At 42.5% G+C, this 13602-nt stretch overlaps 1 protein-coding gene across 1 annotated transcript in view; it reads right to left on the reverse strand.

Annotated features, from left to right (window-relative positions):
* Positions 1-13602, reverse strand: part of MAN2A1 (mannosidase alpha class 2A member 1) — a 167673-nt gene that overhangs the window by 109631 nt on the left and 44440 nt on the right. Inside the window, exon 3 of the mRNA XM_089684746.1 lies at positions 8524-8668. Coding sequence (XP_089540872.1) covers positions 8524-8668 — 145 coding nt within the window. The remainder of the gene's footprint in view (positions 1-8523; positions 8669-13602) is intronic.

The following is a 13602-nucleotide window of genomic DNA, read 5'->3' on the forward strand; positions in this document are numbered from 1 at the left end:
AAAACTTAGAAGCAAAGCTAAATTATAAAATGAATTTTTAAATTAATAAAATTATCCATGCATGCAACCTAGCAGACCAGCAGGAAATGACCACCATAACAGGCCACATGCCCTCAACATGGAGAGGGTATTTCGCCAGAAAGGGAGGGCACCCAAGTTGATGAGGACAACAGACTCTTCCCCACAACCCTGGCCCAGTGGCTGTGGGAGTCTGCAGGTGGGGGGGGGCATATTAGAGATGTACCAATACAAATATCGGTGCCAATAAGCAGTATTTCGAGGAGTACTCCCAATGCTGGAAACTGGTACTTTGCGGTGTGATTTGTGTCAATCCAAAACGCAAATTACACTACAAAGAAAAACATGCAATTTGAACACAAATGCTATTCCTGTCCAAATGGCATGCAGTTTCCTCACTGCTCATTTGTGAACCCAGACTGATCATAGCTGGAGTTCACATAGGAGCGGTGTAGGAAACCTCCCTGCAGAGATCTCATGACGAGTGGAGACAGAGAGAAGGGTGTGTGGGGATATATACCTTGGTGGCAGATGCTCCAGACTTTCAGCTGTAGGAGAGCAGGGAAAGCTGTGGGGATTTAAATGACAGTTTGGGCTAGAAGGCTTTTGATTGGTCAGCACCGTCATATGGAAACCTTCCAAAGGAGCTATAGAGTGCTGTAAGAGGACTTGAATACTTGGTGAAACCATTGTGAATAATTAGGTATGTGCATGGTTACTCTTTCATGGCCACCCCTATAAGTATTTTCCTGGCTCCATTTCCAAGCTCACCTTGCTCCTGTGAGAATGGCACAGATCCAGGGAGCATTCAGGAAGACTTCGCAGTAGGAAATTGGGGGATCTCTGCAGCACAGTGAGCACTTGTGTATCACAGCTGTCAAAATCCTTGTTCCAGTGGCTGGATGTGGGCTGCAAATATGGGACACTCTTACTGATCTGCACTGACTAGAGCAATGGAGGCATCAGGGGTCTAATACACCTATGATGGCTCCATAAAAAGTACCTACTGCCTGATGGGATCTTATGAGCCCCCTGACGATAGTTGTAAAGCGAAAAAAAAAAGTTTAAATAGGATACAACAAAAAACACCCTAGAAGTTTCCCCTACATCCACCCATCAAAAGTACACAAAATTAGGATACATATATGTATAGAGACACAGATTACACAGACAACTGTGCAGACCCCGGAAGCAGAAGAATTTTATGGCTGTCATCTTCATTTAACTGCAAATTGACAAGCTGAAATGGTTTTTAAATGTGAGGATTAATGGATAATTACATTTGTTACACATTAAAGTAAAAAAGTTTTTGCAATTTTGTCTATTTTAATGATTACAAAAAATATATTCAGGTGTTTTTAAAAACAAATTATCGAACAAATGCCCTATATTTGCTAAAAAAAAACAAAAAAACACAAAAAACCACCCCTACAACTTCATATTCAATTCATAAGCAGTGTAAAACTGCTGCATACCAAAACTTAAAAATGTGGTTTAGTCACAAGTTTTTCATTGCCCATGGATTTTAATGGCCTAAGCCAATCAGTGCACTGGGAACAGTGGCACCACTGCTTGCACTTTGTTCAAGTTATTTAGAGTAGCCACTATAGGCTAGCATCCATAGCTGCTAGAATTAGGTTGGCTACTGTAATCTAGCATCCTCAGCTGCTAGGCAAATGCAGGTACTGTCACCATGCAATCCCAGTTTCTAGAAGGGCAACAACTGCCACCTAACATCCTCAGTTGCCAGGACACGGGTGGCTAATGCTGTCTAGCATGCTCTGTTGTTGGGATACAGGTTGCTGTTGCCACTAGGACACAAGCAGCTATTGCCATCTATTATCCTCTATTGCTAGGATGAAGGTGACTGTTTCCAACTAGTATCTAAAGTTGGTATGATGCAGGTGGCTAGTGCCACCTTTTGTCCTCTGTTGCAGCCATGTGCATAAGCCCTTAAAGATGAATCCCAGGCATGGTATATTTTTACATTGGTCCTGCGATGTACATATTATACTTGGCCGATGGCCCTGGAAGCCTGAAATCACTGAAGTATACACTTCTATTTCAGTGATCACTTGCTTTAAGCTCCCATGCTAGTTAGAAATTAGGATGGTTGCCATTTTTGTTTAACTTTCAGCATTTTGGTGACAGGCATTCGTAAATGTTTAAAAGGAAAAAATTAAAAACTCTTTGATTTTTTTTATTCATTCAAGGAGTTAAAAGTTTTTGGTTGTGTTCTTCATGTAGCTATCTTTTTCACAATAATGGAACATTATTTTATTTACATTGTGAGTCATCTAATTTTCATGAAAGTTTCAGATGAAGAATTCCACAATGGATTAATTTTTCACTATGGATTAATTTCAGCACCACGCCAGCTTAGAATGACCAAAGTCATTAACATGCATGATTTATAAGCTTTGGTTTTTTTTTTTTTTGCTTGTTTGTTTATGCGGAGGGGGAATTAAGTCTAAGTGTAGAAATTCCTTTCAGGATCCTCTTTCGATCCAAGTAATTGAAGCATTTTTTTTTTTTTTTTTTTTTTAAAAGAGGTGATGAGGCTAATTCAGCCAGCAGTAGGAAAATACGTTTAATACTTATTTGCATCCTTGTTCAGAATCAGTGAATTAAAGTACTGAAGCAAGGCAGTCAGTATGACAGTCAAGGCAGCTGGCAATTTCAGAAAAAAAGGTCTCCATTAATTTTTTCATGACTATAGATTTTTTGATTCAGCAAATACATATTTACTGGTATCATTTTAACATTTACCTAGAGGCAATTAACGCCTAACTATAGGTTATTTAAAATATTTACTTTGTGAGAGTTTTGTTAACATAAAAGTTTATACTGCGCTTTCAGACATTTCCTTTGAGAGTTAATACAAAGCAAGATGGCAAACGTTATGCCCAACCAACTTCATTTCTCACTATTCATCAGTCTGAGTTGTCCATCTCTGCAGTGCTTGCAGACCATCAATACTTCTATAATGGTTTAGATTCTTAAATTTTGAATTAGCAGTACAAGTCTGCTACAAATGGTAAAACAGACTATATATATGGAGTAAAACCTGTGTACATAATACATAGTACAGAAGAGTTTGTTCCTTTTGAAGTTATACTTCTTACTGCAAATAAGAGTGTACAAGAAAATATTTCAGCAAACTTGAAAAGGAGAACTGCGCTTACCAAAATCGAATTTACAAATCACGAACCTGTGTAACATTTCCACATACATGAATCATATCATACTACAAAAGGACTACAGGAAGAATTAGAACTGTAATGAACATTGAGGGCCCATTCACACCTCCCCATTCTGGTGCTTGCATTAAATGCACTTATGTTGTAAAAAAATATTGAATAATTGGGTATTTTTTGTAACATTCTGTCACCAGTCAGTGTGCCTGATCACAGCCACACCATTCATATCATGATGCTGTACTGTGCTGGTGACGGAAAAAAAACATTTATTTAGTTTCTTCATTTTCCAAAAAAATTGTGACAAACTTCAAAAAATTTTCTATGACTCTTACTGTACTTTCCAAAAAGGGGTAATTGAGGAGGTATTTGTAGTGTCTGGGTATTTTAAGGACCTCCAGAAATTAGATCAACCGTCAGTACATCTGGATTGATTGATTTTCATATATATATATATATATATATATATATATATATATATATATATAGCGGCTATACTATATTATAGCCCATAGTTTGCGGATGCCAACAGTTATCTACAGACTAAATGATACACTTACTGGGATTTTTTTTTTAAACAAAGACATGTAGCAGAATACATTTTGACCTAAAATTAATGAAGAAATTAGATTTTTTTTTTTAAATTGGATAAGTTTTTTTAATTGGCTATGCTTTATAACAAAAAAAAATTTTTCCCCAAAATTTTCAGGTTTTTTTTCGTTTATATAAAAAAATAAAAACCCAGTGGTGATAAAATACCACCAAAAGACTGATCTATTTGTGTGAAAAAAAAAATTATACATTTCATCTGTATACAACGTTGCATGACCGCGCAATTGCAATTTAAATAGAGTACAATGAGAAAAAATGGCCTGATTATGAAAGGGGTAAAATCTTCCGGAGCGGAGGTGGTTAATCTTCTGAAAATACAAAAATATTAGTACAACTAAAAAAATGCCTGTATGACAGTCTAAACCACTACCAAATCCAGTTTATGTGATGCACATAATAAAGTAAACAAAAATGTCTTCTCTTCATTGACTGGACCAAATTCATCCCTACACGCTTTTACTGCAGCTCACAAGGAGGGGGTTTCAGCCAGAAAGTCAGTACTGCCAATTCAGAAAACAATGGGCAGAATTAGGTGTGACCAAGTGATGACTAACAAGTGAACTAGTCCTGATAATTATTATTATTATATTATTATTATACAGGATTTATATAGCACCGACAGTTTGCTCAGCGCTTTACAATATAACGGGAGACAATACAGCAACAATACAGTTCAATACAAGAGGGATTTGAGAGCCCTGCTCCTTGGAGCTTACAATCTAGGAATGTAGATAGCCAAACACCTGCAACATCTTCGCATGCCATTACAATGCAAACAGGCACAGTCTACATAAGAGTAGAAACTCTACTCACAATTCAGGAGCAATAAAGTATCTTTACCATTGCAGGAAGCAGCTTTAACTGGACTGGCATTGGTGGGCTCCACAGGTATTTGTGATAATTTGTAGAAGGAATAAGCGAAAACTAAGTGCAGATACAATGCACATTTTTTTGCATATGTAAGGCGATAATTATGCTTGAATGTGGCTATATATTCATTAGCAGTGGTGCACCGAAATGAAAATTCTAGTGCCGAAACTGAAAATTCAAAATGCACTTGGATGGAAACAGAAATGCACAGTTTTTAAGAATGAATATATATTTTTTGGAAAAATATACCCTTTGATTAAAAAAACAATATATCCCATATTTTTTTTTAACATATGAAAGAGGATGTTACGGCGAGTAAATAGATACCCAACATGCCACGCTTTAAAATTGTGCACGCTCGTGGAATGGCGTGAAACTGTGGTACTTAAAAATCTCCATGGGTGATGTTTTAAAAATTTCTACAGGTTAGCAGTGTAGTTAAAGAGGAGGTCTAATGCGAGAATTATCGCCCTTGCTCCAATGTTCCTGGTGATACCTCACATGTGTGGTTTGAACAGCATTTACATATGTGGGCATGGCCTACGTTCACCACTACATACGAGCACGGGGGGACGGGGGCACTTTAAATTTAAAAAAAAAAATGTATTTAATGTTTTCGGTTTTTTTGCACTGTTCCTTTAAAAAAAATGTAATCACTTTTATGCTTATCACAAGAAATGCATGCATTACTTGTGAAAGAAATAATTAGTGACTGGTCCTCTTTATGGAGATATATGGGGTCAATAAGACCCCATATCTCTTCTCTGCAATGTAAAGCATTGGATGAAAAAAAGCATTGATCTAGTGCTTTAAAAAAAAAAAAAAAAAAAAAGGCCAGAAAGGAAATGACATCGCTCCGATCCTCCAAGGGCATAGAGAGTGGCGGCCATCTTTCCTTCACTCATCTCTATGCCCAGTGTCAAGATCAATGGTTTCTCAAGTAACGCTGAACTAACGAGCGACAGCTGGTGCCAGTGGCGGCAGCGATGAGGATTTTTCAGCACCTGTATGGGTGCTTTTTTTTTCATTTCGGCCACCGAAATTTTGGTGCATCCCTATTCATTAGTACATAATTGTACACTGATCGGCCAAACATTATGGCCACTGACAGGCAAAGCAAATAACATTGATTACTTCATTACAATGGTATCAGAAAGTGGGTGGGATATATTAGGCAGCAAACAAACATGTCATCCCTGAAGTTGAGGCATTGAAAAAAAAAAATTAAGCAAGTATAAGGATTTGAGCAACTTTGACAAAGGCCAAATTGTAATAGCTAGATGACTGGGTCAGGGGAACTCCAAAACAGCAGCTCTTGTGGGATGTTGCCATGCTGCAGTACTCAGGACCTACCAAGAGTGGTCCAAGGAAAGAAAACCGGAAACAGGGTTATGGGCAGCCAAGCTCATTGATGGACGTGGGAAGCAAAGTCTCGTCTCATGTGGTCAGATTTAACAGAAGAGTTACTGTAGCTGAACTGCAGAGAAAGTTAATGCTGGTTTCAAAAGAAAGATGTCAGAATTTACAATGCATCACAGTTTGTTGTGTATGGGGCTGCACAGCAGCAGACCGATAAAGTTTCAGTTCCCATGCTGACCCATGTCTACAGCCAAAAGTGTCTACAATGGCCAAGCAAGCATCAGAATTGGAGCATAAAAGGAAAGGAAGGTGGCCTGCTCTGATTAATCACATTTTCTTTAACATCATGGCCAGGTGTGTGCGTTGCTGAAAAAGATGGCACCGGGAAGCCAGTGGAGGCAATGTTCTGTTTGGAAACCCTGGGTCCTGTCATTCATGTGGATGTCTCAGGGCTGTTTTGGAGGCAAAAATGGGGCCCTATGCAATACTAAGGGGGTGGTCATGTTCTTATAGCGGATTGGTATATGTATTAAAATGCAGCTATATAGGTGACTGAATTTGACTTGGTATGAGCCTCTTCCAATCCCATGTACAGCAGAACAGGGACTGAGGGAGTAGTAGTAGCGCAAGTAGCCAATCAGGTGTTCTGCACTGTTCATGCGCCAAGAAGGAACATGATGACATAATTAGAAGTTATGGTACCAGACAGATAGGCTCTGCTACTTCACTTTTCACTGTCCAGTCACAAATTGGGGGAAGGACAAGACCTGTTAAGTGTCACTTAAATTACATTAAATATATACATACACACACACACATATTCAATACCTTCATTTGGATCCATCTGTGCCCCTTCTAATGGTAGTGCCCTTTAAACCGGACAACCAGAAAAATGCATCTGAAAGCTCCAAATTCCTCTAGGAAGACAGATTCTCTTGCTCTACATGTTCCCACTGTATGCAAGAATGTAGCCACCCTCCTCTGTGTGATCCTGACAAGGACTACAGGACAAGCATAGTAAACTGCCCATTGCCTTATTCACCACCCACACAGCAGTTCCCACAGCCTTCAGGGTGACAGCTGGCACCAAGACTTCTGTTGTAAGAAGAAGGGGCTAGCACTGCACCAGTCTCTTAGATTTTCAGGCTGGACTGGGATTGGTGTGCTTCCCCACACTGACAACTGTGGTACTGGCAGCTCAAGCATCAGGGACCACAGTGGTCTCCATCTGGGGGTCTGGAAGGAAGCCACTAATACACACATACCTCCCAACTCCCTGTATCTATCCTGTGCAGCAGGAAACCTGGGATCGAGCATACAAGAGTGCTGAGAATCAGGCTTGCTGGAAATAATATGCAGGGGAGCCAGGAGGTATGCATGCATGTATGCATGCCAAATCTCACTTTGAAGGTTGGTGTTACCACATGTGTAAGCATACAGTGGTGTCTGTTTAAGAATGCAATGGTGCCTAGAATGCCTATCCTCTATTACATCGTTGTGCTCTGTTGGGAATTCGCAGATCCCGTCACCACCCCCAGCAGTGGGTGACCAGGAGATCCTGAGGCTTAAGATATAACAGCAGTGGTGTGACAACTGTGGTGATGCATGTGATGACAATGGACATGTGCTACTTGCACACACAAAGTGGAGATAAGAGGAAAAAGGTGCACAGAAAGAACATTTAAGACGAGAAATAAAAGTGTATGTGTATGTATGTTCATTTTAGCATTTAAATAAACTTCTGCCGGGTAGCACTGTATGCTGGATTAAGGGGAGTTTAACACAAGTGTTTAGTGACACTATAACTGAAACAGGGAAAAATCATGTCTTATGCCCTGCTAGGCAGGGCTGTGCTGTGTAGCAGAACTGTTTAAATTTCAGGAAAAAAGGGGAAAGAAGAAATACAAGCCTTTTGGCAGGTAAAACAGCTTCCAAAAATATTTATCTGTATATTAAACCATTTGCTTGGAGTTCAGCTTTACATTTTTTTTTGTCCAAAGCTACAGGTGTTTTCAAAATGTTTTGGCTGCAAAAACTTAGAAAGTTAATTCAGCAAAACAACATTTGAGGTCATTGCAGATGATAACCTAGCCAATAAAAAAAAGTTTTTTAAATAAATAATGGTAAAGTAAAAATCAAACCAAATTCTGTTTCCGGATTCAAAAATGTTTACATATTACCAGGTCAGGTAAACCAGGAAATCTGCAATTTTTGTGAATCTTTTCTATCAGAAATGCAGTAACAATTTGATCTACAAGAAGAAATTAGTTCCTGTCATCAATCTACTTTTGAATGAACATTGCACAAAAAAAGGAAAACATAAGTTTGAGGTTATTGGCATTTAGTTTTTTTTCTTCCTTTCTTTCTGGAAATAATGCACCCATGAGGAGGAAACGGTTAGCCCCCTTGTGAACATTTCAGTTTCGGACTACCTGTTCTTCAGAATAAGCCTACATTCATACATTACCTGGGTCATTGTGGGAGTGAGGCACAAGAAAGACCTGAAGAATCTCATTATCCCAATCATGTTCATCATAGGTTATATCAAAACCTTGCTTCCAAACCCCACCATCTGGATTATCAAACGGAAGAATATCATACACATCCAGCATCTGAAAGAAAAACATATATAAATATTTAAGAATGTATGGACAAAAAAAAAATATGCAGTATGGCTCTGCAATACATGCACATTTCCCCATGTTTTATCTATTTAGAATACTGCTAGTACAGAAAATTGTTGTGGGATTCTGTCAGAAATCCAGTAAACTCATGGCCAACGATGCAACGACAGCTGCAGTGTATTCCAAAGCAGTGTTGTCAGACCTGCTTCAGTTCTCCTCTGCTAGACTACATATCTTTAGTTATCCCTGTGCCTCTGTGTCCTTCACTACACACATACATTCCTTCTCAAAACAGCCCACACCACCCCACAGAAAGGGCTCTTAGATGATATAGTCCTGGGGGGGAGCACTCTGTCTCTTCTTCCTCCAAGAAACTGTCAGTGCAAGAATTTTACATGCCTGGTGATGCCACATGGAGTAATAAAAGCGAACAAGCACCCAATAAATGGCACTAGGCAGGTGACAGGTCCTCTTTATGGAGAGATCAGGGGTCTAGTAGACCCCAATGTCACCCCTGTGTTTCAGTGCAGCTAATTAGCATTAACTGCTTGCCAGGCTGTAGCAGCAACCAGAAGTGACGGAATCTTCATAATTTCCAAGTTTATTAGTCACAATGTAGATCAGGGAACGGATGTTACTTGATCTCCTCTGTATCTAGCTATACCACAGTCCTGGGCTACAGAGTTAAGACAACAGAAACACAAAAATATGGCTTAAAGGTGGTTTATGTGGCTTAGGAGGTGGTCAAATGCCTCTGTCAATGGACTCTGAAGATCTCAAACCAACCTCTACATGTAAAATGAATGCACCTGAAAGTAAGCGGTGTCTGCCTTAAATTAAACTTGACATTAAAGCGCATCTAAACACAGGAACAAAAACTGATCGCACTGCCGCTTACCAGTCCTTAACAGTGGTGACTGCGTTCATTTTCTTCCTTCATTTTAACCTGATAACTCTACCATTACCTCACTCTGTCCTAGGGTGACAACCATCCTAAGCAGCACTGTCACCCAAGGAAAGGGAGTAAGTTAGGACGACATATCTCCCTCTCCTTCATACCAAGGGGAGGTGTTTTGTAGTCCACAGAGAAAGCAGGGAACAATGCTAATAACAGTCCAGATGCAGAGAGTACAAGAAGTTATCAACCCACAAAACTCTAGCTTGATGCACATGTTGAACAGGTGTAATAAAAACACTTTCAATGGCATGTTTAACAAACCAAAAGGGAGCAAATGAAAAATATTTATTGCTACAGTTCACATACACTGTATTGTTTGACTTCCAAATATGAGAAACAATTGTGCACTCTCTTTTGTGCTGTAAAACTAAAGCAACGCTATGGGCATGTTACACGTTAAAATGATGGCTTTAAAGCCTCTTGCACACATACATAATAAATTAGTAATATTTACATGCAAGATCAAGTTATGCCCTGTAAAGACTTTGAATATACACCTGTACAGGTGCGTAAATGTGTGTACGCATAAACACATGGAAAATTACTGTTCGCCCTCCTGTTAGCTACCAGTGTTTCAGTTTACGTGTATACACTGGTGTATTTTAGACTTGTGCATACACACGTATATGCATAAATTACTGCATTCAAAATATATTTTGTTATGGCAAATATTTGCATTTGTAACAAGTAACATTTAGAATAATGATCAGAACTGAAAAAAAAGGTATGCATTCACTGACAAATTAGTTTATTACAGAGAATCACTATTAGATTATGAAAAACATTCCTACATTCTCTCATTAATATATGTATAGCACATTTTAGCTGACTGTACTACTTATTACATGAATAATAAAATGTGGAATTACCAGCAACGTGTACACCATTTACAGATAGTTGCTAAATCATATTTGGTTAAATCAAAGGAATGGTATTTTAGAAAGAAAGGCTGGAACACTATGCTGAATGCACCCAATGCTACTCGTCCTCCATAAAACAAGGAATAGGATGGCTGTACACTATGCAGGGATGTCCATATAAATATCTTTTATTGAAATTCTGTGACCTCCTGTGATTTGTTGAATTGCAATAAAAGATTCATATGGACATCCCCGCATAGTGTGTGTCCATCCTTTTCCTTGTTTCATAGCGAATGTGGTGGTGAGCCAGACCCGCAACTGTTTGTAGAATCGGCTTTTTGGGATCAGCATTTTGTGCTCACGTGAGTGGCGTCTTCTTAAATTTTGTTATGCTACTTGTCATGCGCACAGTCCATTAAAGAGGAGTTCCACCCAAAAGTGGAAGCTCCGCTTTTCTGCCTCCTCCCCCCCTTGTGCTGCCACATTTGGCACCTTTTGGGGGCAAGGGGGGGAGCAGGTACCTGGTTTTGATAGGCACCCACTCCCACTTTTGGCTCAGTTCAGGTCCCCCGCAACCCTCTGGGATAGTTTCAGAGGACTGTGGCCCATTCACAAAGCCCAGCACGCTTTGCGCATGCACAATAGGAAACAGACTGTGAAGCCGCAAGGCTTCATTGACGGTTTCTTTAGTCAAGATGGCAGCGCTGGGACTCTGCTTTAAGGGTTTAGATCTTTTTTTTTCCCAGGAGTGTAGGCAAGAAGGTGGAGATACAATTCAGCACCCTTTACATCAAGAAGCTACACCAGTGGTCTCCAAACTGCATCCCAGGGGCCAGAAGAGACCCTTTGCTTGCTTTTATCTTGCCCTTGGGACACTATTTCCTCCCAATGACACCAATCATGGGGCACAATTTCTCCCAATGAAAACAATGTGGACCAGTGGCAAAAACGATGGGGCACCGTTCCTCCCAGTGGCAAAAACGATGGGGCACCGTTCCTCCCAGTGGCAAAAACGATGGGGCACCGTTCCTCCCAGTGGCAAAAACGATGGGGCACCGTTCCTCCCAGTGGCAAAAACGATGGGGCACCGTTCCTCCCAGTGGCAAAAACGATGGGGCACCGTTCCTCCCAGTGGCAAAAACGATGGGGCACCGTTCCTCCCAGTGGCAAAAACGATGGGGCACCGTTCCTCCCAGTGGCAAAAACGATGGGGCACCGTTCCTCCCAGTGGCAAAAACGATGGGGCACCGTTCCTCCCAGTGGCAAAAACGATGGGGCACCGTTCCTCCCAGTGGCAAAAACGATGGGGCACCGTTCCTCCCAGTGGCAAAAACGATGGGGCACCGTTCCTCCCAGTGGCAAAAACGATGGGGCACCGTTCCTCCCAGTGGCAAAAACGATGGGGCACCGTTCCTCCCAGTGGCAAAAACGATGGGGCACCGTTCCTCCCAGTGGCAAAAACGATGGGGCACCGTTCCTCCCAGTGGCAAAAACGATGGGGCACCGTTCCTCCCAGTGGCAAAAACGATGGGGCACCGTTCCTCCCAGTGGCAAAAACGATGGGGCACCGTTCCTCCCAGTGGCAAAAACGATGGGGCACCGTTCCTCCCAGTGGCAAAAACGATGGGGCACCGTTCCTCCCAGTGGCAAAAACGATGGGGCACCGTTCCTCCCAGTGGCAAAAACGATGGGGCACCGTTCCTCCCAGTGGCAAAAACGATGGGGCACCGTTCCTCCCAGTGGCAAAAACGATGGGGCACCGTTCCTCCCAGTGGCAAAAACGATGGGGCACCGTTCCTCCCAGTGGCAAAAACGATGGGGCACCGTTCCTCCCAGTGGCAAAAACGATGGGGCACCGTTCCTCCCAGTGGCAAAAACGATGGGGCACCGTTCCTCCCAGTGGCAAAAACGATGGGGCACCGTTCCTCCCAGTGGCAAAAACGATGGGGCACCGTTCCTCCCAGTGGCAAAAACGATGGGGCACCGTTCCTCCCAGTGGCAAAAACGATGGGGCACCGTTCCTCCCAGTGGCAAAAACGATGGGGCACCGTTCCTCCCAGTGGCAAAAACGATGGGGCACCGTTCCTCCCAGTGGCAAAAACGATGGGGCACCGTTCCTCCCAGTGGCAAAAACGATGGGGCACCGTTCCTCCCAGTGGCAAAAACGATGGGGCACCGTTCCTCCCAGTGGCAAAAACGATGGGGCACCGTTCCTCCCAGTGGCAAAAACGATGGGGCACCGTTCCTCCCAGTGGCAAAAACGATGGGGCACCGTTCCTCCCAGTGGCAAAAACGATGGGGCACCGTTCCTCCCAGTGGCAAAAACGATGGGGCACCGTTCCTCCCAGTGGCAAAAACGATGGGGCACCGTTCCTCCCAGTGGCAAAAACGATGGGGCACCGTTCCTCCCAGTGGCAAAAACGATGGGGCACCGTTCCTCCCAGTGGCAAAAACGATGGGGCACCGTTCCTCCCAGTGGCAAAAACGATGGGGCACCGTTCCTCCCAGTGGCAAAAACGATGGGGCACCGTTCCTCCCAGTGGCAAAAACGATGGGGCACCGTTCCTCCCAGTGGCAAAAACGATGGGGCACCGTTCCTCCCAGTGGCAAAAACGATGGGGCACCGTTCCTCCCAGTGGCAAAAACGATGGGGCACCGTTCCTCCCAGTGGCAAAAACGATGGGGCACCATTCCTCCCAGTGGCACAAACTATGGGGCACCATTCCTCCCAGTGGCACAAACTATGGGGCACCATTCCTCCCAGTGGCACAAACTATGGGGCACCATTCCTCCCAGTGGCACAAACTATGGGGCACCATTCCTCCCAGTGGCACAAACTATGGGGCACCATTCCTCCCAGTGGCACAAACTATGGGGCACCATTCCTCCCAGTGGCACAAACTATGGGGCACCATTCCTCCCAGTGGCACAAACTATGGGGCACCATTCCTCCCAGTGGCACAAACTATGGGGCACCATTCCTCCCAGTTGCAAAAATGATGGGGCACTAATCTGATTAGTGGCAACAACAATGGGGCACTATTCCTCCCACCGACACCAATGTAGGGGCTCAATTACTCCCAATGAAACAAAACAAAGAGGCA

This window comes from Staurois parvus, unplaced genomic scaffold, assembly GCF_062004578.1.
Source record: "Staurois parvus isolate SC_StPar_1 unplaced genomic scaffold, SC_StPar_1.0 ptg000354l, whole genome shotgun sequence".
NCBI classification, from domain to species: Eukaryota; Metazoa; Chordata; class Amphibia; order Anura; family Ranidae; genus Staurois; species Staurois parvus.